At 44.4% G+C, this 25246-nt stretch overlaps 1 protein-coding gene across 3 annotated transcripts in view; it reads right to left on the bottom strand.

The window, feature by feature from the left end:
• SALL4 (spalt like transcription factor 4) overlaps positions 1–17900 on the bottom strand; it is a 96793-nt gene extending 78893 nt beyond the window's left edge. Inside the window, exons 1-2 of one of the 3 annotated variants that reach the window (XM_034641264.1) lie at positions 17331–17900; positions 15303–15394 (exon numbers count right to left, since the gene is read on the bottom strand). In XM_034641264.1, coding sequence (XP_034497155.1) covers positions 15303–15378 — 76 coding nt within the window. In that variant the 5' untranslated portion in view covers positions 15379–15394; positions 17331–17900. Of the gene's footprint in view, positions 1–15302; positions 15395–15666; positions 15826–17330 lie in introns of those variants that run through there. The other 2 variants (XM_034641263.1, XM_002912974.4) reach the window with 2 other exon arrangements.
• Positions 17901–25246: the final 7346 nt, after the last annotated feature.

Raw genomic sequence — 25246 nt, 5'->3', positions numbered from 1 at the left:
GACCTCCTATAACTCGATAATTAAGAAAAACAAAGTGATTTAAAAATGGGCAAAAGACTTGTATTTCCCCAAAGAAGATACACAGATGGTTAAGAAGCACATGAAAAGATGCTCAATGTCATGAATCATCAGGAAAATGCAAATCCAAACCACAATGAGATAGCACCTCACCATTAGGGGGGTCCCTGTCAAAACACCTGGAAATAATAAGTGTTGGCAAGAATGTAGAGCAATTGAAACCCTTACACACCATGGTGGGGCTGTAAAATGGGGCCACCCCTGTGAGAAACAGTACGAAGCTTCCTGAACAAATTACCACACGATCTAGCAATCTCACTGCTGGGTATTTATCCAAAACAGTTGAAAACAGGTCCTCCAAGAGATACTTGCACACCCACATTCGTTCCAGCATTATTCTCAATAGCCAAGATGTGGAAGCAACCCAGATGTCCATCGACATTTGAATCAAGACAAGGTGGTCTATCCATACGATGGAGTATTATGTGGTCTTAAAAAAGAAGGGAATTCTGTCACGTGCTGCAACAGGGATGAACCCAGGGGACATTATGCTAAGTGAAATAAGCCAGTCCCCAAATGATTCTGTTCATATAAGGTATCAAAAATCAACTTTATAAAAATAGAAAGTAGGTGTGCCTGGGTGGCTCAGTTGTTAAGCATCCAACTTCAGCTCAGGTCATGATCTCAGGGTTGTAGGATTGAGCCCCCCATTGGGCTCCGTGCTCAGTGGGGAGTCTGCTTCTCCCTCTGCCCCTCCCCCTGCTTGTGCTCTCTCCCCCTCTCTCTCAAATAAATCAATAAAATATGAAAGAGGAAGGAAGGAAGGAAGGAAGGAAGGAAGGAAGGAAGGAAGGAAGGAAGAGAGAGAGAGAGAGAGAAAGAAAGAAAGAAAGAAAGAAAGAAAGAAAGAAAGAAAGAAAGAAAGAAAGAAAGAAAGAAAGAAAAAGAAAGATGGTTGCCAGGGCCTGGGAGGAGGGGGAGATAAGGAGTTGCTGTTCCGTGGGTACAGGGTTCAGTCCTGGAAGATGAGTAAGTCCTAGGGATCTCTTGTGCCACAACACAATGGGCACATAGTTAACAATACTGCAGGGGCGCCTGGCTGGCTCAGCCAGTGGAGCACATTGACTCTTCATCTTGGGTTGTGAGTTTGCACCCCAAGTTGGTTGTGGAGATTACTTAAAAATAAAATCTTTAAAAAAACAAAACAAAACCTAAAACAAGAAAAAAAGAGAGAAACTGGTAGAAACAACAAAACAAACAAAAAGGGGTAAGTGGTAACACAGGATACAACATGGATGAACCTTGAAGACATGATGCTGAGCGAAGAAACCAGACACACAAGACCACCTACTGCGTAAGTCCATTTACGTGAAATGTCCAGAACTGGCAAATTCATAGAGACAGATACTACGTTTGTAGTTGCCAGGGGCTGGAGGGAGCGCTGAATGGGGAGTCAGTGCTGATGGGCATTGTTTCTTGTGGGGGTTGGGGGAGAATGATGAGAATGTTCTCAAATTAGATAGTGGTGATGGCTGCACAATTCTGTGAATATACTAAGAAAGCACTGAATCTTACACTTTAAAAGGGCGAATTTTAGGGGCACCTGGCTGGGTCTGTTGGAGGAACGTGAGACTCTTGATCTCGGGGTTGTGAATTCCAGTCCCACATTGGGTGTAGAGATTACCTAAAAAAATAACATCTTACCTAAAAAAATAGATAAAAGGGTGAATTTTATGGTATATGAAATGTACATATATATATAAATATAAGCTCTATGCCCAATGTGGGGCTTGAACTCACAACTTTGAAATCAAGAGTCACATGCTCTACTGACTGAGCCAGCCGGGTGCCCCGGAATTATGCCTTAATTAAAAAAGATAGGGGGCGCCTGGGTAGCTCAGTTGGTTAAGCATCTGCCTTCAGGTCCTGGGATTGAGCACCGCATTGGGCTCCCTGCTCAGAGGGGAGTCTGATTCTTCCTCTCCCTCTGCTCACCGCTCCCCCTGCTTGTGCTCTCTCTCTCTCTCTCTCTGTCAAATAAATAAAAATAAAAATCTTAAAAAAAAAAAGTGTTGGAGGAAACAACCTCCACTTTCCACAGCTGTCTGTTGTGTCAGGAGAAAGACCCCATTCTCTGCCGTCCCCCAGGCCCCTGGCGATATGGCCCCAGTCGTATCTGCAACCTCATTCTCTGCTCTCTAGGGCCATTTTTCTCATGTGACAGCCACATCAACCTTCTCCCTGCCCTTCACTCCTGATGCTCAAAAGCATTGTGGCACTGCTCAAAAGCAAAATTAAATGATTTGTATAAATTCTTGTTAAAATTTTGCCTCTCTTGGGGCGCCTGGGTGGCACAGCGGTTAAGCGTCTGCCTTCGGCTCAGGGCGTGATCCTGGCGTTATGGGTTCGAGCCCCACATCAGGCTCCTCTGCTATGAGCCTGCTTCTTCCTCTCCCACTCCCCCTGTTTGTGTTCCCTCTCTCGCTGGCTGTCTCTATCTCTGTCAAATAAATAAATAAAATCTTTAAAAAAAAAAAAAATTTTTGCCTCTCTTATTAGATGCTCCGAATGCCAGTACGGTGTCTGCTTTGTTCACCGTTAGCTACTAGAATAGGCCTGGTGCACAGTAGGCACTTAATAAATTGTGTTCAAAGGAGTGCCTGTGTGGCTCAGTTGGTTAAGCACTGGACTCTTGATTTTGGCTCATGATCTATGAGATCGAGCCCTGTGCCCTGTGTTGGGCTCCGTGCTCAGCTGGGAGTCACCTTAAGATTCTCTCTCCCTCTGCCCACCCCCAGCTCATTGGGGTTCTCTTTTGAAAGAAGGAAGGAAGGAAGGAAGGAAGGAAGGAAGGAAGGAAGGAAGGAAGGAACGAAGGAAGGGGGACAGAGGGAGGAAAGAAAGAAAGACAGACTAGGAATTAATAAGTAATCTAAGACGCTGAAAAGACTCAGGATTTCTGGACACAGATGCATCGGGTAAGGCATAAAGAAGACATTTGATAATCTGAATTAAGGGACACTTGCATATTTCGTCATATGTGATTAGATCATTGCTGCAAAAGAACATCTTGAAAATTCAACAGCCTTTCTTTCTATAGAAGCTCCTCTGGAAAGCCAGCCTTCAGGATCTTCTGAGAAGCCGGTTTGTACTGTTGAACCTGACCCAAAGAGCAGATGTGCTTCTTCCTGTTTGACACCTGCTAAGGCACAGGGTGGCAGGACAGGGAGGGGGAGAGAGGGCATAGGGGCCAGACAGCAGTGCGATTTCATGGTTGTGAGCATGGGCTCTGAATTCAAATCCTGATTCAACGGCTCCATGTGCTGTGTGAGGCGACACCAGTATTTTTAGCCTCTTAAGACCTTAGTTTCCCCCTCTGTAAAATGGGCACAATAATAAATTCCCTTACAGAGTGGCTGGGAGAGTTATGAGCAAATACAAGTAAAGCCCTTACAAAAATGGCCGGCATCTAGTTTCCACTCCGTAAGTGTTAGCTGTTGTCATGATTCCTCAAGCCAACGTTGCACTAGTATGGTGTACCGGAAAAACAGCCTAGAGCATTTTTCTGGTCTCCATCTTACACTCATTGAAAGTCCACGCCATAAAAGAGAAAACAAGATCAGCGGTATAAACCTTGCCGACATATAATAAGCGCTTGTTAGGGCCAGCTCTAAGCAGGGATTCGCTTGTATGACCTGGGGGTACCACCCAGCGGGTTTATACCTGGGATGTGTTCTGATCGAAATCCCCCACGTTAGCTACATACACTGATTCTCCCCATTCAAGGTAGCTGTGTTCTGTAGTCGCCATGAACATCGAATTCTCAAATTCTAAACCATTGCTGTTAGAACAAATACTCGGTTAGGTTCTTGTGAGCCTCTGGTCACAACATTTTTATCAACCAATCAATACACAACCTTGTTCTATGTGTGTCTCTGCTGAAAGACACCTTATTTAACATACATAGTTGATTCATTAACATGGACCCCATGGCCAACATCACTGGAAGTCATCATGCTGGAGGAAGCCTCATGAGCACTGGGATTTCCCTGCTAAGGCACACGCCAGCCTTCCCGAGTTCAGGAACACTAGCCCGCTCTTCAGCCCTGCACTGGGGGGCCATTCTAAACAACCAAGTCACCAACAGAAAGCAAAAAGATGTGTGAAATATGGCACCAAACAGATGGGAAAAGGCCGCATGTACAGTATGAGAGCTGAAATGAGAAATGACAATGTATGTATGGGGCGCCCGGCTGGCTCTGTCGGTGGGGCGGGCGACTCTTGACCTCGGGGTTGTGAGTTCCAGCCCCGCCTTGGGTGTGGAGATGACTGAAAAATAAAATCTTTTTTTTTTTTTTTTAAGATTTTATTTATTTATGTGACAGAGAGACAGCCAGCGAGAGAGGGAACACAGCAGGGGAGAGGGAGAGGAAGAAAGCAGGCTCCCAGCGGAGGAGCCTGATGTGGGGCTCGATTCCATAACGCCAGGATCACGCCCTGAGCCGAAGGCAGACGCTTAACGACTGCGCTACCCAGGCGCCCCTGAAAAATAAAATCTTGAAAAAAAAAAAGAAAAAAATAAATTGCAACGTGTACTAGGTGTTGCTCTGTGTATGTCTGCAAATGACGGAGAAAGCACCCAGAGTACTGGTTTTGGGGTTGGAAAGAAATTATAGTGGGCAGGCTAAAACTCCCTTTTGAAGCCCGCCTCTGTGTGAATTCGGTCAGACGAGGCAGCCTCCTTGTGCTGACGGTCAAGGTGCCAGGGCTATTGCAAGGAGAAATGTTGAATTAAAATTTCTCTCCTGTTTATAGCCGAGAGTCTCTCAGCTGACCCAGCTTCTTGTGTTTCAGGATTTAGGAAGCAAAGGCAGTGTTTTTCATTGTACCTAGAAACCAGAGATTCGTACACATTCAAAACAAGTTGCAATTTATTATCGAAGAATTCTTGGTGGCTGGGATTTCAATCAGGAGATGAAGGCTACAGAAGTCCTTCTTCCCCAGGACAGGAAGGCACATCTAATTAGCTCCCTATCTTTAGTGTGTAAGGCAAATTTAAAAACTGAGGCAAATTTAAAAATGAAATTTAAAAAAATTTAGTATATTTTGGCTCTGGAAAATCCAAATGAGTTGCTCAGATTCATGTAATGCAGGCACAGGTTGGTGTCTAATCCTAGCTTGATTATAGCCTTGATGTGCAATGCTGAACAAGTTAATGGGACTCAGTTTTCCTCATCTGTAAAAATGGGCATGATAGATGTAACATTGTGTGAGCCTTACAAGAATACCTGGCAAGTAGTAAACGTCTTACAAGGTTAAGGAATGCTGGCTTTTAAAAGGAAGAGCAGGTAACATTCATTAAGTCTTTGTTCTGTTCCAGGCATCAGGCATTGTGTTAAGCAATTCACATTGCAATTTTAATTTAAATAGCACTTTGGAGAGCTATCTCCAGACATCTGCTGTAAAGGAGAACCTCTCCCAACCCACTTTTTCTATTGCATAAAGTCCTGATCATGACTTTCAATTACTTTATTGAAATTTATATTTTGGTCTGTCTTCAGCACTAGGAATGAAAGTCCCTTAAGGGATTTTATTCCTCCTGTTCATCTATGTATCTATCCCCAGGCATGCAGTAGGTGCTCATAAATGCATTAACTGAATGAATGAATGAATGAATGAACCTCAGAATCAGTGTCTGGGGAGTCCCTGCTGCAGACACAAAGCTGTGCTTCTTCTCACGTCTGGCACAGTGATTGCGAGGGTGCTGGGGTGCTCGGGGTGGTGTCCTGAGTTAGAGCCGCACCATTCAATATGGTAGCCGCTAGCCATATGAGGCTACTTCCATTTAATTTTCAAGGAATGAAAGTTTAAAAAGGTAAAAATTCAGCTCCTCAGGCATACTAGGACATTTCAAGTACTCCGTACTCAAGAGTGGTGCATAGGCAGCCGGGATAGAAAACATTTCTATTGTCACAGAAAGTTCTGTTGACAGAGCTGATTTAGATCCGGGAGCATTTGGCAATGTCTGGAGACATTTCTGATGGGCGAACACAACTTGGGGAACGCAACTAGGGTCTGGGGGGTAGAGGCCGGGGTGTTGCTAAGTCTCCCACAGCGCCCAGGCCAGCCCCACAGCGGAATCACCTGGCCCAACACATGCGAAGCGCTGAGGCTGAGAATCGTGGTTCACAGGAAGTCACCTGGGTGACAATTTTCTCTGTCTGACCAGAATGCTAAATTTCCCAGGATTTAGGTGGATGAATTGCAATTAAAAGCCTGATGAGGGCTTTTCAGTGTATGTGGCATGATGTCTAGTTCCTGGCTTCCATTCCCGGAATTCCTCATTGCGTTCTGGATAGGATATTAGGATCCAGAAACCATTATCCGGCTGTGTCTTCAAATGTCCACACTTCCCTGGCAGTGTAGTGAGACCCATCAAGAACGATCCATATCACCAAGACCAAAAGGGGTCTTCAAAGGCTGGCCCTTCTAGATCAAGGAGGATCCACAAACTATGGCCCCGGGCCAATCTTAGCACAAGCTAAGAATGGGTTTTACATTTTTAGATGGTTGAGAAGCACTCAAAAGAGGAATCATATTTTTATGACACATGAGAATTACATCAGTTCAAATTCTGGGGTCCACAAACGAAGTTGTTTTGGAGCCTGCGTGACCATCATTTGCTTTAGTGTTATCTGTGGCTACTTTCACGCCCAAGGCAGAGTCCGTGGTCTCACCACGGAAACCCTACATGTGACCCTCAAAGCTGAAAACACTCACTCTCTTCTACCGCGTTCCAGAAAAAGCTTGCTAATTCTTACTCTGGAGATGAAAGCTCTTGGTAGATTTTTCTTTTTCTTCCCCTCAACCCCTTAGACGTTCCTTTTACCTTCTTTCATTTTTTAAAAGATCATAATTATCCTGATAATTTGCAGGTGTAGACTCAGACCAAATGACCAAACGGACTTTGTTTGGGAAGCAGAGTGCAGGAGGGGATTAGCTGCCATGCAGGGGCGTTCATGTGAAAGATTCCTCTTAGATGAATTTAGGGAACAAAGACCCTGTGGTCAATGATTTCTGTGGGTATGGAAGTAAAAGACTGGCCGAGTCCTTTTGTCAGTTTTGAGCACAAATCATACAGTTACTGAATACCCCAGGCTGCAGTAGTGTTCTTTTAATGCTTAACTCCGTGACCTCACAAAAATAATTGCTGGGAAGCAAATTTACTTAGCCCTCTGCCTTTATTTGCTGACCAAGGGGCTCAGCCGATAGTCATATTGTTTATGGAAATGCGGGAGGGCGTGGGGTGGGGGGAGGAGAAAGAACACAATTTGGGCCAGAGAAGATGGATGTATTGAAAGGATTCAAAGGATTTTGTCTTTGCTTTATAATTGGAGTCAGGATTTCCCTTCAAGTTACGCACTGCAGATGGAAAACCTCCCGGGTCCCTCTGCCCGAAAGCCCTGTGAAGCCCTATTCTCACTGGGTTGGCATCTGGCATCTGGCTTTTTAAATCCTTGTCATTTTTAAGATTATAATAATTATTACATCTTGCCCAGTGAATGGGCTTTTTCAAATGCTGAGAATGTCTTTAGTGAGAAAGAAAAGCAATTGATTCAAAATGATTAGTTTGCTTTGGGCTCAGGATGAATTTGCGTTTCTAAGTCTCTAAGAATGTTCGCCAGTGCCTGCCTCTCAGTTAGCCTTGGAATTCTACTTGCAGAAATGGAAGAGTGCATGTTGGAAGAACCCCCCCCCCCCATAACCTTATTTTGTTCTGCACCCTCGTTTTGGAAGACAGAGGACTCTGATTACAGTGGGGATGTGACCTCAGTGATTTGGGGACTGCCTCCATGGGCAAGAAAGCAGGGAGATTGTCCAGACTTTTTCTTTGGAAAATCAAAACCTGTGTTGGCTGCAAGTTATAGAAAAAAAGAAATGGCGTTACCAAAAGCAAAAGTTAGCAAGAGGACTTCACCAGGCCAGATCCCTCTCGTTAAGCCCCTTGAATGCAATACTGAAAGTAGTTTCCTTAGTAAAATGCTTAACCACCCAATCAGTCAGGCCATCTGATAACTGCTTATCTTCTCTAATGCGATTGAGATTCTGTTTGATGCCCCTTTGCATTCCAATCGCAAAGCTCATCTTAGGTAAGCACCTTGAGCAGAAAAAAAAATTCATGAGTCTCAGCTTCTGCATTCATGGAATTTTCTTTTCACAATAGAAGGAAACATGTTAAGCTGGGTGGGGGTGGGGTGGGGGTGTGGAAGTGGTTGAAAATCTTTGAAAGGGAGGGGCGCGGTGTTCAGTTTACTGGTGTTCAGTTTACTGGGTAGTGCACACCCCCAAAAAGGTGAAACACTTTATTCTGGCTAAATGGTTGAAAAAGAGTAAAACAAAAACAAAAATAAAAAACGCCAAAGAAGGCGATTTCATGATGTATGATAATAATATGAAATTATACTTCACTATCCATTAAGAAAACTTTACTGGAATTCGGCATCCAGCCTCTGGAGCTATAAAATAGTAAAGCAAAGCAAAGAAATCCTGTGACAGAGGGAAACATGCAAGATGAATTAGCTACTGTGTTCTCCATTTCTAGCCCCCCAACTATGCAGGAAAAATAAAAAATGTGTATAAGCGAAGATACCCAACATTTGTGATAATCATAACCTGCTGTGTGCCCCGCACTCACAGTCCCTTTTAGAATCCTCTGCAAAATGGGACAGAAGCAGAGTGCCCCTCTCACAGGAGTAAAAGTTAACAAATGGGAATACCCTAGCATATAGTAGGTGCTCAAAAATCTTAGTTGTTATTCTCTTTTTCTTCCTCTCCCTAATGCAATTTATTTTTTCTATTTTTTAAAAAAATTAAATTCAATTAATTAACATATACTGTATTATTGGTTTCAGAGGCAGAGGTCAGTGATTCCTCAGTCTTATACAATACCCAGTGCTCATTACATCACGTGCCCTCCTTAATGTCCATCCCCCAGTTACCCCATACCCCTACCCCCCTCCCCTCTAGCAGCCCTCAGTTTGTTTCCTAGGATTAAGGGTCTCTTACGGTTTGTCTCCCTCTGCGATTTCATCGTTTTATTTTTTCCTCTCTTCCCCTATGATCCTCTGCCTTGTTTCTTAAATTCCACATATCAGTGAGGTCGTATGATAATTGTCTTTGTCTGATTGAGTTATTTCACTTAGCATAATCCCCTAGTTCCATCCACATTGTTGCAAGTGGCAAGATTTCTGTTTTTTTTTGATGGCTGAGTAGTATTCCGTTGTGTGTATATACCATATCTCCTTTATCCATTCATCCAGCGATAGATATCTAGGTACTTTCCATAGTTTGGCTATTGTGGACATTGCTGCTAGAAACATTGGGGTACAGGTCCCCCTTCGGATCACTACATTTGTATCTTTGGGGTAAATACCCAGTAGTGCATTTGGTGGGTCATAGGGTTTAGCTGTTATTCTTATTTGGTTATTGTTAACAGCAATTGTTCCTTCACTTGTTTGTCTCCCATTGTTGGGGAAGTATGAATTGATATACCTTCATTTGAGTGCAATTGGCAGTATCCACCAAATTTCAAATCATTATGTACTTTGACCCAGTAATTCAATTTAGAGGAAATCCTCTGACAGATAAACCCCCAGTCTCTGTGTCAAACAGATTATTTTTGTTTGGGTTCTATGCATATGCATGTCTTCTTCTTCTTTTTCTTCTTTTTTTTTTTTTTTAAAGATTTTATTTATTTATTCGACAGAGATAGAGACAGCCAGCGAGAGGGAACACAAGCAGGGGGAGTGGGAGAGGAAGAAGCAGGCCCATAGCGGAGGAGCCTGATGTGGGGCTCGATCCCATAACGCCGGGATCACGCCCTGAGCCGACGGCAGACGCTCAACCGCTGTGCCACCCAGGCGCCCCTTCTTCTTCTTTTTTTAAAGATCCATTCTTTTCATTTTAGAGAGAGACAGCACAAGCAGGAGGAGCAGGAGAAGGAGAGAGAATCCCAAGCAGCCTCTGCACTGAGCGCAGAGCCTGATGTGAGGCTGGATCATATAACGCTGGGATCATGACCTGAGCTGAGACCCAGAGTTGGACACTCAACTGACTGCCACCCAGGCACCCCTACATGTATTATTCTTCCAGTTCTGTGTTAAGGACATACACATTAGAGTTTATGTCACTTGGTAAACTGACCCCATTTTCATTTTGTGACATCCCATTTTTGTACTAAAGTCTACTTTGAAATTAGTATAGCCATTCCATTTGACTGTGCTTAGTATTTGCATGGTGTATTTCTTTCAATTCTTTACTTCTAATCTGTGGCTTTATATTTGAAGTTGGTTTCCTGGCTCTTGCCTTTTTCATGTAGCTTGACAATCTCTGACTTTTTAATTGGAATGTTTAGGTCATTTATACTTATAGTGATTTTTTATATGGTTGGAATTAAGTCTACAATCTTGCTCTTTGAGATTTTCTCACCTGTTCTTTTATTTTTTCTGGCCTTTTTTTTTTTTTTTTAAAAGATTTTATTTATTTATTTATTTGACAGAGAGAGACAGTGAAAGAGGAAATGCAAGCAGGGGGAGTGGGAGAGGGAGAAGCAAGCCTCTCACTGATCAGGGAGTTCAGAGCAGGGCTTCATCCCAGGACACCTGGGGTCATGACCTGAGCCGAAGGCAGAGGCGCAATGACTGAGCCACCCAGGTACCCCCCCTTTTTTTGCTTTCTTTTGGATTAATTATTTTTTAGGATTCCATTTTATCTCCACTGTTGGAGTAATGGCTATATCTTTATTTCTTAGTTGTTGCTCGAGGGCTTATAATATGCATCTTTAACTTATCACAGCCTACCGTCAAATGTTATTAAAATACTTCACATATCATGTAAAAATCCCGTCACAAAATGCTTCCAAAATACTTCTTGCTATATTTGTCATAAATTTTACTGCTACTTATGTTAAAAACCCTGAAATGCTTTGTTATTTTTGCTTTAAGCAAATATCTTAAAGAAAAAACCCCTCCATTTTAGAAGTTTTAGGCTTACAGAAAAATTGTGAAGATTATATTGAGGGTCCCCACACCCACACTCAGTTTCCCCTACTATTAACCTCTTACATTCACATGGTACATTCATTTCAATTAATGAACCAGGATAGATTCATTATTTTTCACTACCATGCATACTTTCCTGATATTTCTTTGGTTTTCACCTAATGTCCTTTTTCCGTGTTAGGATCCCTTCCAGGCCACCACATGACATATAGTTGTCCTAAATTTAGGCTTCTTGGCTGTGACAGATTCGCGAACTGTCCTGTGGTTTTTTACCATAATGGTTTTGAGGATTACTGGTCAGGTATTTTGTACCATGTCCTCAATTGGGATTCGTCTGATGTTATATATTTGTGGGAGGAAGACCACAGAGGTAAAGCCAGTCTCATTCCATCACATCAAGGGGACATCCTATCAACATGACTTACCACTGTTGATGTTGACTTTGATTCCCTGGCTCAGGCGGTATTTGTTAAGTTTCTCCAGTATAAAACTTTTCCCCCCTCTTTCTACACTGTGTTCAACTGTTATTATTATTTCTAGAAATTTTATTTTCTGCCAAACTTATTTCCATTTTCTGTTTAAGCTTTTGTGGAAGAACAGCTTTAGACTGCTCAGAAGTCATTCCTGCCTATTTGGTGACCTGAGCAGTGGGAGCTGCAGGTCAGTCTTCAGTGGTGGGCTGAGTCCTGTGGTCCTCACCAAGGAACCACTGAACGGGCACAGAGGGCACCTGCATGCCCTCAGATCAACCTGAGACCTTGGGTTGAGCAGCGGGGAACTTGGGAGCCAGAGCAGTCCATTAGCACCCAATTCCTCCTGGGTCATAGTGTTTCCAGCAGCTGCCTGCTCTTCCTTCTCAATCTCTTCGGAATCTCTGCAGAAGCAGCGATCAGACAGGCCTCCCGTGGGTGTTCACAGGAGATGGTGCCAAGAACGTGCAGGACTTCCCGGGCCAGCACCCACCACACCAGACCCACAGAATGAGCTTTCTCTTTGTTGCATGGGAGGGCAATGTCCATACCATGTGGAGGAGAGTCTGTGTTATTCAGAGCAATGACAGGAAGAGTAACAAAATATGCTTCTGTGAAAGGCTGGAGGTCAGCCCTGGGATCAAGAGACACCAAAAGTCATGGCTCCCAGAAGGCTGCCTGGGTCTGGTTAGTGAAGGTTCCGGGAGGGAGAAGGCCAGCAGCAGGCCTGGCTCCACTGGCCCTTCCATGCAAGGCCACTCCTTTAATCAGTTCGTGGCTCAGTGCTTCCTGCCACAGATGAATGATGGGGTATGTCAGGCTTACGAAGGGAAGGTATAATGTGCACCAACTCAGACTGTATTTTACTGGCCATTTAAGGGATTTTTTTGAGGGACATTTTTGGACTATATGCATTTTTTACTTTCCACACTGGCTTCAAAATCGAATCTCCACTTCACATGCAACTTTGTAAATTGTACTGCTATAATTTATGGATATTAAAATAACCCAAAGGCACGGAACTTTTCCTTTCTTCTATTCTATACTGACATAGACCCAGACATATTAACCAATGAGAATATTTCCTCTCAGTCTCAGCTCCTGGAAAACAAAGGTTTTATTTTCAAAGCTAAAAATGTGAATAGAGTTTTATACTCTTCATCTGAGCATTTTCCCTTCTGGGACTTCGTTCCGCACAGACATGGCTCCGATGAGCCCAGTTTTATACATGAGGCTGTGCTTTGCAGCACTGTCTGCAACTGCGAAAAACTGGAAACTCAATGGCCAAAAGCAGAAATGATTGAATACATTGCTGTATATCCATATCTAGAAAAATGACAGGATGGCCCCGCAAAAGAGGAATGAAGTAGGAAGTTTATATGTGGATGTAGAAAGTTATCCACACCACTGTTGTCCAATAGAACTTTCTGTGATGATGGACATGTTCTGTGTCCAGCGTGGTAGTCACCAGTTACATGTAACACTAGAAATGTGCAAAGTGGGGGCGCCTGGGTGGCACAGCGGTTAAGCGTCTGCCTTCGGCTCAGGGCGTGATCCCGGCGTCATGGGATCGAGCCTCACATCAGGCTCCTCCACTATGAGCCTGCTTCTTCCTCTCCCACTCCCCCTGCTTGTGTTCCCTCTCTCACTGGCTATCTCTATCTCTGTCAAATAAATAAATAAAATCTTTAAAAAAAAAAAAAAGAAATGTGCAAAGTGTGACAGAAGAACTGAAGGTTTGATTTTACTTATTTGTTTATTTATTTACATTTAAATATTCACATGAGGTGATGGTAATGTGTTGGACAGCACACATCGAGAATGTATTATTTGAAGAAAAGGTTAGCTGAAAAATAGTGTGAAGGGTATGACTCCCTTAAAAGATAATAAACAATTATGTCACTTTATTTTTTAAAGTCAATTAATTAATTAATTAATTTTTAGAGATAGAGAGAGAGAGAGAGAGAGAGAAAGGAGAGGCAGAGGGAGAGAGAGAATCCCAAACAGGCTCCATGTCCAGTATGGAGCCTGACTTGGGGCTTGATCCCACAAGTCTGAGATCGTGACGAGAGATGAAATCGAGAGTCAGACGCTCAACTGACTGAGCCACCCAGGTGCTCCAATATATGACACTTTACACATTAAAACAAGTCTGATGGAAAATCCACCAAACAAGGAGTAGTGGCTTTCTCTGGGACATGTTGTGGACTTTCCCTGTTAATACCGTGTACTTATACAGTATTTGAATTTATTTTGAAGCAAAAAAGAAAGAAACCCCCACAAAATAAAACCCAACTTGGATATCAAATTATTGCAAGCTCAGTGACCAGGTGACATGGGTGGAGGGCAAATATGAGAGCATCTGCTAGGATTTATCAGGGTTTCAAGTGCCCTGAGGAAGAGGAAGAGTCCGATGGTTTTGAGGTTACACAGCTGGGGCTGACAGGCTACCGTGGGGGCCCCTGGTAAGTGGGTTTAGAAAACAATGTTCATAGCAACTGGCAAGGGGGAGCTGAATTCGCATGTGCTGCTGCTCTGCCCAGCACAGTGTCTTCTCACGGTTATGCCCTCCCCGCTTATCACCAGGACTAGCACCCAACTGCTGTGCAATAGACATGATGGGGCATGAGAGGCTGAGTCAAACACGTCAGTCCCAGGAATCCACCATCCCAACTTAAAGATGGTCTTTGCTGGTACCAATATGCAACCAGAGATTTTTTCTTTCTTTTTTTTTTTTAAATTTTTTAAAGATTTTATCTTTAAGTAATCTCTACATCCAACATGGGGCTTGAACTCACAACCCCCGAGGTCAAGACTGGCATGCTCCACTGAGTGAGCGAGCCAGGCGCCCCTCCATTTTTTTTTTTAAAGATTTTATTTATTTATTTGTTTATTTATAGAGCGCGCACGAGCGGAGGGGGGGATGGGGGAGAGGGAGAGAGAAAGAATCTCAAGCAAACTCCCACGGAGCCCCATGGGGGGCTCTGTCTCACAAGCCCAAGATGATGACCTGAACCAAAATCAAGAGTCGCATACTTAACCGACTGAGCCACCCAGACGCCCCTACCCTTTTTAAAAAAGAATACTCTCAATATAAAGAAAGGAGGCCAATACTTTCTTTGGCTCTATAATTGCCAGCCCTTCTCCGTCCCCGTATCAAATTTCCACTCCATGTGACTCAGTATTGTGAGGACGGCCATTATGGGGAGGGACAGAAATCTCTCTTTGCCTTCAGGATGATGCCATTAAGTAAGTCGCCTATCTGGGACAGAGGAGGAGCTGAGCACAACATGGTGCTAAAGGCAGCTGATTTGGGGAGCTCTCTGAACCTTTAAAGCTAAATTCATTCTCCATGTTAACTCTGGCAGAGGAGTCCCAGGGAGTACTCTGATTGGCTCAGTGTGATCCTTTGTTCATCTCTGAACCAATCACGGAGGCAGTGCTGGTAGGGGGAGCCTAGAATAGAGTTCTCTAATTGGTGGATCTCTGGGGGTGGGGCTATACAATAAGGGGATATACAATAAGACACCTTGATTGGCAGCTTTCCCATCATCCCCGGGGCGGCGGGTATTCCCCAAAGGAAGTGGAGTGGCCACGGAAGAAAGCTTGCTGGAAGACAGGCGCAGTCTGTTGCCCGACTCCAGGGGCCGGCATTCTCGGAGAATCACACAGACATACATATCCTTCTTCCTTGCCGGAAAGTCCAAAAATGCCACCTCAGCTACCCAGTGTTAATAGAGTAAAGCAGACTTACCCAAAAGGAGGCACCTCAGTATCCGAGTATTTCTAGGCGACGCACCCTCTTCCCTGCTTTCGTCTGGATGTGGCATCTCAGGAGCTGGCAGCCTACGGCCAAATGAGAAATTTATTTCCCTCTAAATTATACACGTCAGTCATGTATTTCCACACAGAATATAGTGTGGAGACGTAACCAGATAGCAGGAATCCAGTCATTCTACAGCTACGTACTGAGTTCCCAACAGTGTGCCGGACTCTGGTTTTTTGTTTCAAGGAAACTCCACACCCGTGGAGCTTGAACTCACGACCCCTAGATCAAGAGTCTCATGCTCTATGGACTGAGCCAGCCAGGCGCTGCTGGTATACACTGTTTTCCTTACCCAGTTTTTCTTCTTCTTTTTTCAGACTCTGGCTCTATCACTCTGGGTCTCGGTGGGCTCATCCCGGCAGGGACACAATTCTTGTTGAGAATCCAGAGCTGGGGCCCATCAGATGTTTACCACAGCACACGGCACTGAGCACACACCCGATCAGCCGTTGCTGTGGTTATTCTCCAAAGCTTGGCGACTCCCATCCAGGTAGCCGGTGGTTTTGAAGTATGCTGCATGACGTAACAGCAAAGCGCAAAGGCACATTCACGGCCCTCCCCTGTGGCAGCAAGCCGCAGAGGCCTCTCACTGGAACCACAGATGTGGAATAATTCCAGGAGGTGGATGACAAGGCACATCTCAGTTAGCCACTCTCGAGCTTCTCTGGTCCTCTTCTCCATTAGCCGATTGTTGGTCCCTCACGCGGTGTCCTTGGATTCCCAGAAAACAGCCTGATTGTTTCCTCGATCAAACAGGCATTACTACATGGTAATGGACCCACTCAGAAAATATGTATTGCACACCTCCTATTCCTCATGCTGGTAGGGAAGTGATCAGGACCAACAAGGAGCTGACATGTGGACAGCAAAGGCGGACAACAAACACACAGAAATAGAAACACAGTATGTTGGGAAGTGAAATGGTTCTAAGGAAAAATACAGCCAAGGTAAGGGGGAGGGTGGGCCTTTTAAAATATGTCTGCAGATTCCTTGACCCTCCTCCTCCTTTCAGAGGTGAAGTCTATCCCCTTCCCCTCGAATGTGGGCTGGACTGAGAGCCCACATCTACCAGACGGAATGTGGTAGAGCCCTGCGATGTGGTTTCCAAGGATACGGATTCTGCCGGGCCCTCTTCTTGTGACTTGGGACCCTTGTCCTTAGAATCTGGCTACCATGTTGAAAGGAAGCTTGGGCCACGTGGAGCGGCCATGCCGAGGGTTCCAGGTGACAGCCAGCATGTGAGTGAGAGGCCTTCAGATGATCTCAGGCCTCAGGCTTTTTGTCTTCCAGCTGAAGTCCCAATCAGAGTGGACAGAGATAAGCCATCCCTGCTGTGCCCTTTCTGAATTCATGGCCCACAGAAACGAAGTGAGATGATAAATCATTATTGTTGCTTCAAGCCATGGAGTTTGGAGATAATCTGTTATACAATAAGAGATCACTAATGCAGGGGGATGAGTGATGGGGGTGGAGGGTGTCAGGGGGTGAGTGCTAATAAAATGGGATGGTCAGGGCAGGCCTCTCTGTTGAGGGGACATTTGAGCAGAGACCTGAATGAAGTGGGGAGTGAGCAATGTGGATACGGGAGAAGAGCTTTCAAGGTAGTGAAAAGAGCACATGCAAAGGCCCTGTGACAGGAATGTACTTGTGGTTCCGGCTGGCATAGCTGGAGAGATGTGGGAGAGAGAGAGAGTGGTAGGGAATGAAGTCAGAAAGACAGGAGGGGTATTGCAGATGAGGTCAGCCCACTGATCAGAACTGAGCAGAGAGTGATGGTGTGATCTTAGGGTTTAAGATGGGGATTTTAGCTGCTGCACAGAAAACAGTGATCAGTGGAGGAGCATGGAAATGGGGATATACCGGGTGAGTGAAGGGTGGTGGCTAGGACTGGAGTGGTGGAGGAGGTGAGAAGCAGTGAGATTCTGGATATCTCAAGGCAATGTTGACGGGACTTACCTTTGATTGGGTGCAGGGTATGAGACAAAGGAAGCTGGCAGGTTGACGAGCCTCAGATGGAGCTGGGATCCAGCTCGAGGTCCTCAAAGAGGGGTCCACGGGCCAGCAGCCCCAGCAACACCCGTATCAAGTGGGCGCTTGTTAGAAATGAAGACCCCCAGTCTCCACCACCACCTACGGACATTTCCTGAGGTTCCCAGGTGCTCCCCGTGCACACACACTTCGAGAAGTACTCTTCTAGGTCTGCGCTCGCTCTTGGCTGCACATTAGATGTCTGGAAAGCTTCTAAGAAGCGCAGCAATGCTTAGGATCGGGGCAGACAGGGAACGGCTCAGCTGTTTTTAAAGCTCCACAGGTGATTCTAATTCTTGGGTCCTCCTCCAAAGCCTTTCAGCGAATTGTGCTGGTTCTCCCACTAAAATACACCCCGTGTCTGACCACCTCTCAGCCCCTCCAACACTGCCAACTTTGTCCCAGATGCCATCATTGCCTACCTGGGTGTCGGGATTTAATGGCCCCCTCTAAGATGCAGTGGAGACGGGGACCACTGGGTCCCAAGGCCAGTGGCTCTCAAACCTTAATGCTTCTCAGCAAGTGTGAAAATCACTTGCAGGGTTTGTGCAAACGCTGTCAGGTGGCACCCCCAGAGTTTCTGATTTAGCAAGTCGTGGGTGGGGCCCGAGAATTTGCTTTCACGACAAACTTACAGGTGCTGCTGACGCGGCTGGCCTGGGCCCACATCCGGAGCAAACCACAGCGTTAGGTGGCCATCAGAATAGCTTTGGTATGGGTGCCTGGGTGGCTCAGTTGTTAGTGTCTGCCTTCTGCTCAGGTCATGATCCCAGGGTCCTGGGATGGAGTCTGCTTCTCCTTCTCCCTTTGCCTGATGCTCCCCCTGCTTGTGCTCCCTCTCTCTGTCAAATAAATAAATAAAATCTTAAAAAAAATAAAGAATAGCTTCGGTAAACACCACTTGTCGGGGGAGCGTGTGTAATGATGGACACTATACTATACTCTCTCCCTTCTAAGAACTGACCATGCTGAGCACTGACTTAATCCACTTCCAGAAAGGTTTCCCCTGGCCCAGATCAGGACAGGCGCTTTGTGAAGTGAAATGAAGTCGTCTCTCCGTCTGAGTTGGCTGGGGCGGAAAGGGAGGTGGAAGGGCAGGCAAGATTCAGACCAGGGTAAGTGAGGAGAAGGAGACACAGCTGGCTCTTCCAGGACACTTGGGATCCAAGCTCCAGGGGCAGCATGGGGGTGAAGAGTTGACCGAGAAATGAGGTTGGCAGGCAGAAGGCTGTAGGGTCCCCAGGTAGTTAACAACCACCCCACTAGGAAGGACCCTGCTTGCCAGGAAATGAGAATACCTATGGCCAAGACAGAAAAGCTCAAAATCAGATAGCTGGCTTTGCTCTTGACCAATACCTTCCAGCCTCCCTGGGGTCAGGACATAAGGACACTGACATATGGAAAGTACACCAAGCAACCTGCCTAAATTAGGGTAGATTCATAGGACCCCTGACTGGCTAAGTCAGTAGAGCATGTGACTCTTTTTTTTTTTTTTTTAAAGATTTTATTTATTCGACAGAGATAGAGACAGCCAGCGAGAGAGGGAACACAAGCAGGGGGAGTGGGAGAGGAAGAAGCAGGCTCATAGCAGAGGAGCCTGATGTGGGGCTCGATCCCATAACGCCGGGATCACGCCCTGAGCCGAAGGCAGACGCTTAACCGCTGTGCCACCCAGGCGCCCCGAGCATGTGACTCTTGATCTGGGGGTTGTGAGTTCGAGCCCCATGCTGGGTAGAGAGATTACTTGAAAATAAAATCTTAAAAAATAAAGGAACATTTTAAAATAAATAAATTAGAATGGATTCAAAATCACCTCTGGAATAAAAAGCACCCACTCCCACTTGTGTTAACATTTTAAAGTGAACTTTTCTTTTTTTGGGGAGGTATACCTTTTGATACCGATTTGTGTAACCACCACGACGGTCAGAACACAGAACAGTCCCATCAGCCCCAAAGAACTACTTGCGCTACCCCTTTCTAGCCATACCCTCTCCCCAGCCCTAAGCTGGGACTGGATCTGCATCGACAGTGGGGATAAGTGAACTTGGTTGTGAAGATTGATGGCATGTGGGCTAGGAGACCCAGCAGGTCGAGATAGAGTCATGACTTCAACCTTCACGTGAGATTGAATTAGGACAGCAAATACATGTCATCTGGCGGGCTCCCTCCAGCCAGCCGCCTGGGATGCCGGGCTGAGAAGGGCTCTGAGGCATCTGAGGGACAGTTGAAGAGTGCAGTGATTGATTAGTGATGTCTCTCACGGACACAGGCTAGTGGAGAGGTGGCCCACGTGCTGGGTAGTATTGTCAGCATAAGGGCTGGATTGCGACCACTAGAGTCGGGGGCGGGGGGGAAGGAGGGAGGGAATGAAAGAGACAAGCCCCATACCAAAATCAGGCTTCATGTGTGTTGTGTATTAGAGCTGAGATACTCCATCTTTGAGTTGTTTCCACTGTTTGTCTTTTTTTTTTTTTTTAAAGATTTTATTTATTTATTCGATAGAGACAGAGACAGCCAGCGAGAGAGGGAACACAAGCAGGGGGAGTGGGAGAGGAAGAAGCAGGCTCATAGCCAAGGAGCCTGATGTGGGGCTCGATCCCATAACGCCGGGATCACGCCCTGAGCCGAAGGCAGATGCTTAACCACTGTGCCACCCAGGCGCCCCTCCACTGTTTGTCTTTAATTGTGCTCAGAAACAACAGAAACCATGACTTCCTTCTGGATGCATAAAATCTTGGGCGAGGCAGAGAATTAAAGTAGAAGAAAAACCGGATAAGTTATGTCTGTCTGGGTATTTATATAAGTGCTTAAAGCCCCAGATTGATTACAATTCGAAGCTATCCCAGAGGGCTTCAAACACAACAATACGGAAAGGAAGCAAGTTAATCATCAAAGAGAAAACTAGGAAACAACTTGATGACCCAACAGTAGGAGACCGTGGTCTGTCCAGGGGAGAGAAGTCTACAAAGGGGCAGCAGGAGGGAATTTTGGGGGCAGACGGAACTCGTCTGTATCCTAATTGTGTGGTGGTTGCACAACTCTCTCAAAGTGTGTTAAAATTCATAGAACGTAGACACATACACAAAGGTGATAATAAAATCTAAAATCTATTTAGATATGACCCTATAGAACTTTGTCAAAATGTGGTATACACACCTCTGGGTGTACAAAAGATGATTAACAGCCATACCCTGACAAACATTGGAATTGTATTAGTTATATATTTATATTAATTTATATTAGAAAAATGTATAGCTAGGGGCACCTGGCTCGCTCAGTCAGTAGAGTGTGCAACCCTTGATCCTGGGGTTGTGGGTTTGAGTCCCACATTGGGTATAGAGATTAAAAATAAAATCTTAAAAAAAAAAGAATGTAGGGGCGCCTGGGTGGCTCAGTCGTTCAGCATCTGCCTTTGGCTCAGGGCGTGATCCCAGAGTTCTGGGATCGAGCCCCACATCAGGCTCTTCCGCTGGGAGCCTGCTTCTTCCTCTCCACTACCCCTGCTTGTGTTCCCTCTCTCGCTGGCTGTCTTTCTGTCAAATGAATAAATAAAATCTTTAAAAAAAAAAAAAGAACGTATAGCTAGTTTATCAAGCCTATCATTTCAAGAAGACAATTGCATAAGGTTAGGCTAAGAAAAAAATGTGAGCTGCTTTAAAGGGAAATATTAAGTAAATTGTTGTATGGACGTTATACATATATGGCAAAACTTGAGATTGGGGTATGAAAATAAGGTTGGAGAAACACTGTTCAAAGGCTCTGCCCTCATGACATTTACCATCTAGCAGATGTGGAAAAACACTTGAGGAATATGAAAAGAATGTCATGCAGTCACAAAAAATTTGAAAAATGGGATACTGAACATATATTCAGGATGATGTCATTTTTGTAAGAGAAGTACATTGTCACACAGAGAAAAACAACCTAAAGATATTCAAAGATATTACACCAGCTATCTCTGAGCAATGAGATTATGGGGCAATTTTCATGAAGGTTACTTGCCTCCTTCAACATTTTATAGAATAAATTCACATTAATGAGGAAGGAGAATGTATTTAAAAGGATTTTTTTTTTTTCTCAGATAATCATTTAACCTCGGAGACAAATTCTTGTTTTATCCCACTGTACATACATAACCATCTAAGAATAGCAGTATCAACTTCACTACCAACAGTATGATTCTGGAAAAATAGGTTTTTTTTTTTAATTCTATTTTTTTTTAAGTTTTTATTTAAGTAATCTCCACAGCCAGCATGGGGCTTAAACTCATGATCCTGTGATCAAGGGTTGCACACTCCACTGACTGAGTCAGCCAGGTGACCCTGGAAAAATAGTTTTAAAGATTCATTATCTGCAGTTCTCTTTGTCCTTAGGGCATCAAAGATATACAGTTAAATTACATGTATTATGTCCCTTGACACCTTTCCCCTGAGTGTGGTTATGCTACTAAGTGAATATGCAGTTAGGTTCTTTGTTTAATTTTTTAAAAAAGATTTTATTTATTTATTTTAGGGGGCAGAGAGGCAGAGACAGAGGGAGAGAGAGAATCTCAAGCAGACTCCCCACTGAGCAAAGAGCCTGACACACGGCTCCATCCCATGACCCCGAGATCACGACCTCAGCCGAAGTCAACAGTTGGTTGCCCAACTGACTGAGCCACCCTGGTGCCCCCTTCATTTATTTTTTTTATTCTGCTTTCATATTTTAGGGATTGCTTTCTTAAGAACTGAATTTAAATGTTCATTATGCAAGATACTTAAAGGGAACCAAAGTAAAACATTTTCAGAGAAGGTTCTGGCATGACTTTCTGTGTTCTTCTCCCACTCCTTAATGGTAACCAGTCTTTAAAAATTTTTGGTTCCCTTTTATGTTATTTGTTTTTTAATATAGCCAAACATGTATATGTATTTGTTTTTTTTTTTAAGATTTTATTTATTTAATTGAGAGAGAGAGAGAGCATGAGAGACAGAGTATAAGCAGGGGGGGAGGGGTAAAGGGAGAAGCAGATTCCCCGCCAAGCAGGGAGCCCAATGTGGGACTCAAGCCCAGGACCCTGGGATCACGACCTGAGCCGAAGCCAGACACTTAACCCACTGAGCCACCCAGGCGCCCATGTATATGTATTTGTGTCCCGGATCCCCTCCCTTAGATGGATGGCAGCACACGTACCAGACACACTTCTCCCGGCTTTTCCTCAGGACAGCAAGCTCTGGCGACCCCTCTGCAGTGGGGCATATAAACACGCAGTCCTTGTTCCTGTGCCTTGTTCTCGTGGAGGCGCCGTGGTTAATGGATCTGGTCCATGGTTGATGACTGGGTCCCTTTTAAAGATAGAAGAAAACCTTCCTGAAGCCTCTAGTGGATTTGCTCTCCTGTCTCACAGACCAGAATGATCTCAAGCCGGTAACTGGACCCACTGCCTGGCTGGATGCACGAAACCACCCAGGCCCCTGGGTCTGCAGAGAGGCCAGCCCCCCATTGGGGTTGGGCTACCCAGGGAAGAAATGGAGGCACAAGCCGCTTCCCTCCTGGGCCTCAGTTTCCCTCATGTGCATAAAAGAAGGGTTTGAAAGCGATGAGTGTTTCCAAACTCCAGCCTTGACTCTCCTGTGAATCCCCTTGTACAATTACTTAATATTTTCCTTTAAGCTATCTTTATATGGACTCACTTTTTTACATTTAGACTCATCCTTGGAAATAATATCTGTAAGATGGTCTTCTTGGCTTGTTATATATTTTTCTAAAAGCCATTAAAATATAATAATAATAATAATAATTTAAATTAAAAATATTCATCAGTATACTACCTAAAATTAGCTCATGTGTACCACTAGTGAGAATGTATATCACCATTTAGGAATTACTGAAAGATATAGACTCTAGGATTCCTTTCAAAAATCCACTGTCCTGTGATATTTTTACTGAGTGGCAAAAAAAAAAAAAAAAAAGGTGCTGAAAACAAAATAAGATTAGGAAAAATATCACTAAAAATGCGATATGGTATCCTGGATTGGACCCTGGAACAGAAAATAGAACAGCAGCGGAAAACGGATAAAATCATAATGAAGCCTGGACTTTAGTTAATTTTTTTTTTACCTCTGTTAATTTCCCAATTTTGACAAATGGATCACTGTATGTAAGATGCTCAAATTAGCGGAGATAGAGTGAAGAGTATGTGAGAACTACCAAAACTGTCTTTGCAATTTTCCGTAAACTTAAAATCGTTCCCAAGTAAGAAATTTCTTTTAAAAAGGTAAATTCTGAAGTTGGAATGATCTTTCAGCTTTTCAGTTTCTGTTGGTGCCCTTAACAATAGTCCCTGGAATGACCACACTTGGAATTTCTATAAATAGCATTTCTATAAACAGCACTAAGATCAGGCAAGTATTGAAATGTTAAGTTTAGGGAGTTCCAAAATGGAAAATAGAGATTCTCACATTTAAAGAGGAGATGTTGACGTTTTTCTCCCCCTTAGCATTCTAAAAAAAGCTTTACAGTGACCTGGAGAAGTTCTCCTTTGGGTACCCTTACATTCAGGGCCCTGGACCCACAGGATGCTTGCATGAACCAATCCATGCATATGGATCAGGGGCCAGATAGCCTACTCGAGTTTCCAGAAATATGAGGGGGGAGTACTTCCAAGGAGAGGATGTAGTCTCTTTGAAATCTGACCCTTTATAAGTTGGGTTGCTGGACATTAATAAGGAAGAATGGAGAGTACAGATCCTTAAGACTTGTTGAAAATAAGACACACATTAGCATAGAGTATTCCCCATAACCCAGATTAATGCCTTTAAAACCAAACCAGAGCAGAAAGGTATACTTTTAGGCTAATTGCCACTAGCAAATTGCAGAGAAAAGAAAGAAGACAGGCTTGGGGGTGGGTGGACAAAACCCAAGTGCAGAACTGGAGTGAAATGAAATGACCCCTCGAGTTATGCAGAGAATTTAATCAGCATAGAGCTTGGGTTTATTAGGCATGTATTTGAAATTTAAATATGTTCTGGGGACAATGCCTTTTTACAGCATGGCCAGGAGCTTGGCCAGTCGGGGTCCTGCGAGTGGTCCAAGAAGAGGACATGTTCAAACAAAAAACCGCAGGCTGAGGGCTCCCTCTTCTTGGACAGCCACAGTGAAAAGACTTCTGTGGGATCCCAATCCTTTATCCGGCTCACCCTGTGTCTAGGACTGTAGTTACTTAACAGGAACTCCCCTCTCCTTTTAAATGGTATTTGTGATTAGAATCACTCATTGCAGAGCCATTTTGGGATATTTTCATATCCTTGTATACGGTGCTCGTTCCAAGAACTACAATACTGACATTTCTATTTGTGCAATATTTGGGTGCTAAAAATATGAAATCAGAAGAATTGGTGGCTTGAGATATTCCCAGAAGCATTAATGTTTTAAATCAAATGTGCACTGGTTTAAGAAGCTTTCTTTTTTTTTTCTTTTCTTTTTTTTTTTTTAAAGATTTATTTATTTATGTATTTATTTGACAGAGATAGAGACAACCAGCTAGAGGGGGAACACAAGCAGGGGGAGTAGGAGAGGAAGAAGCAGGCTCATAGCAGAGGAGCCTGATGTGGGGCTCGATCCCACAACGCTGGGATCACGCCCTGAGCCGAAGGCAGACGCTTAACCGCTGTGCCACCCAGGCGCCCCTAAGAAGCTTTCTGATGACTCCTCTCACCTGTTCATAACCCTTTCAATGTATGGCATAGTGGTTAAGCAGGTGGAATCTGGAACATGATTGTCTGGGGCCAAACCCATGCCTCCCCCGCCTTGGTGTTGGCCAAGTTCCTTAACTCTCTGTACTTCCTTTCTTCCTTATAACGTGGGGC

Source organism: Ailuropoda melanoleuca, chromosome 13, assembly GCF_002007445.2.
Source record: "Ailuropoda melanoleuca isolate Jingjing chromosome 13, ASM200744v2, whole genome shotgun sequence".
Taxonomy (NCBI): Eukaryota; Metazoa; Chordata; class Mammalia; order Carnivora; family Ursidae; genus Ailuropoda; species Ailuropoda melanoleuca.
Note: the sequence above shows the minus strand (reverse complement) of the source record. Positions and strands in the feature narration are given on the sequence as shown.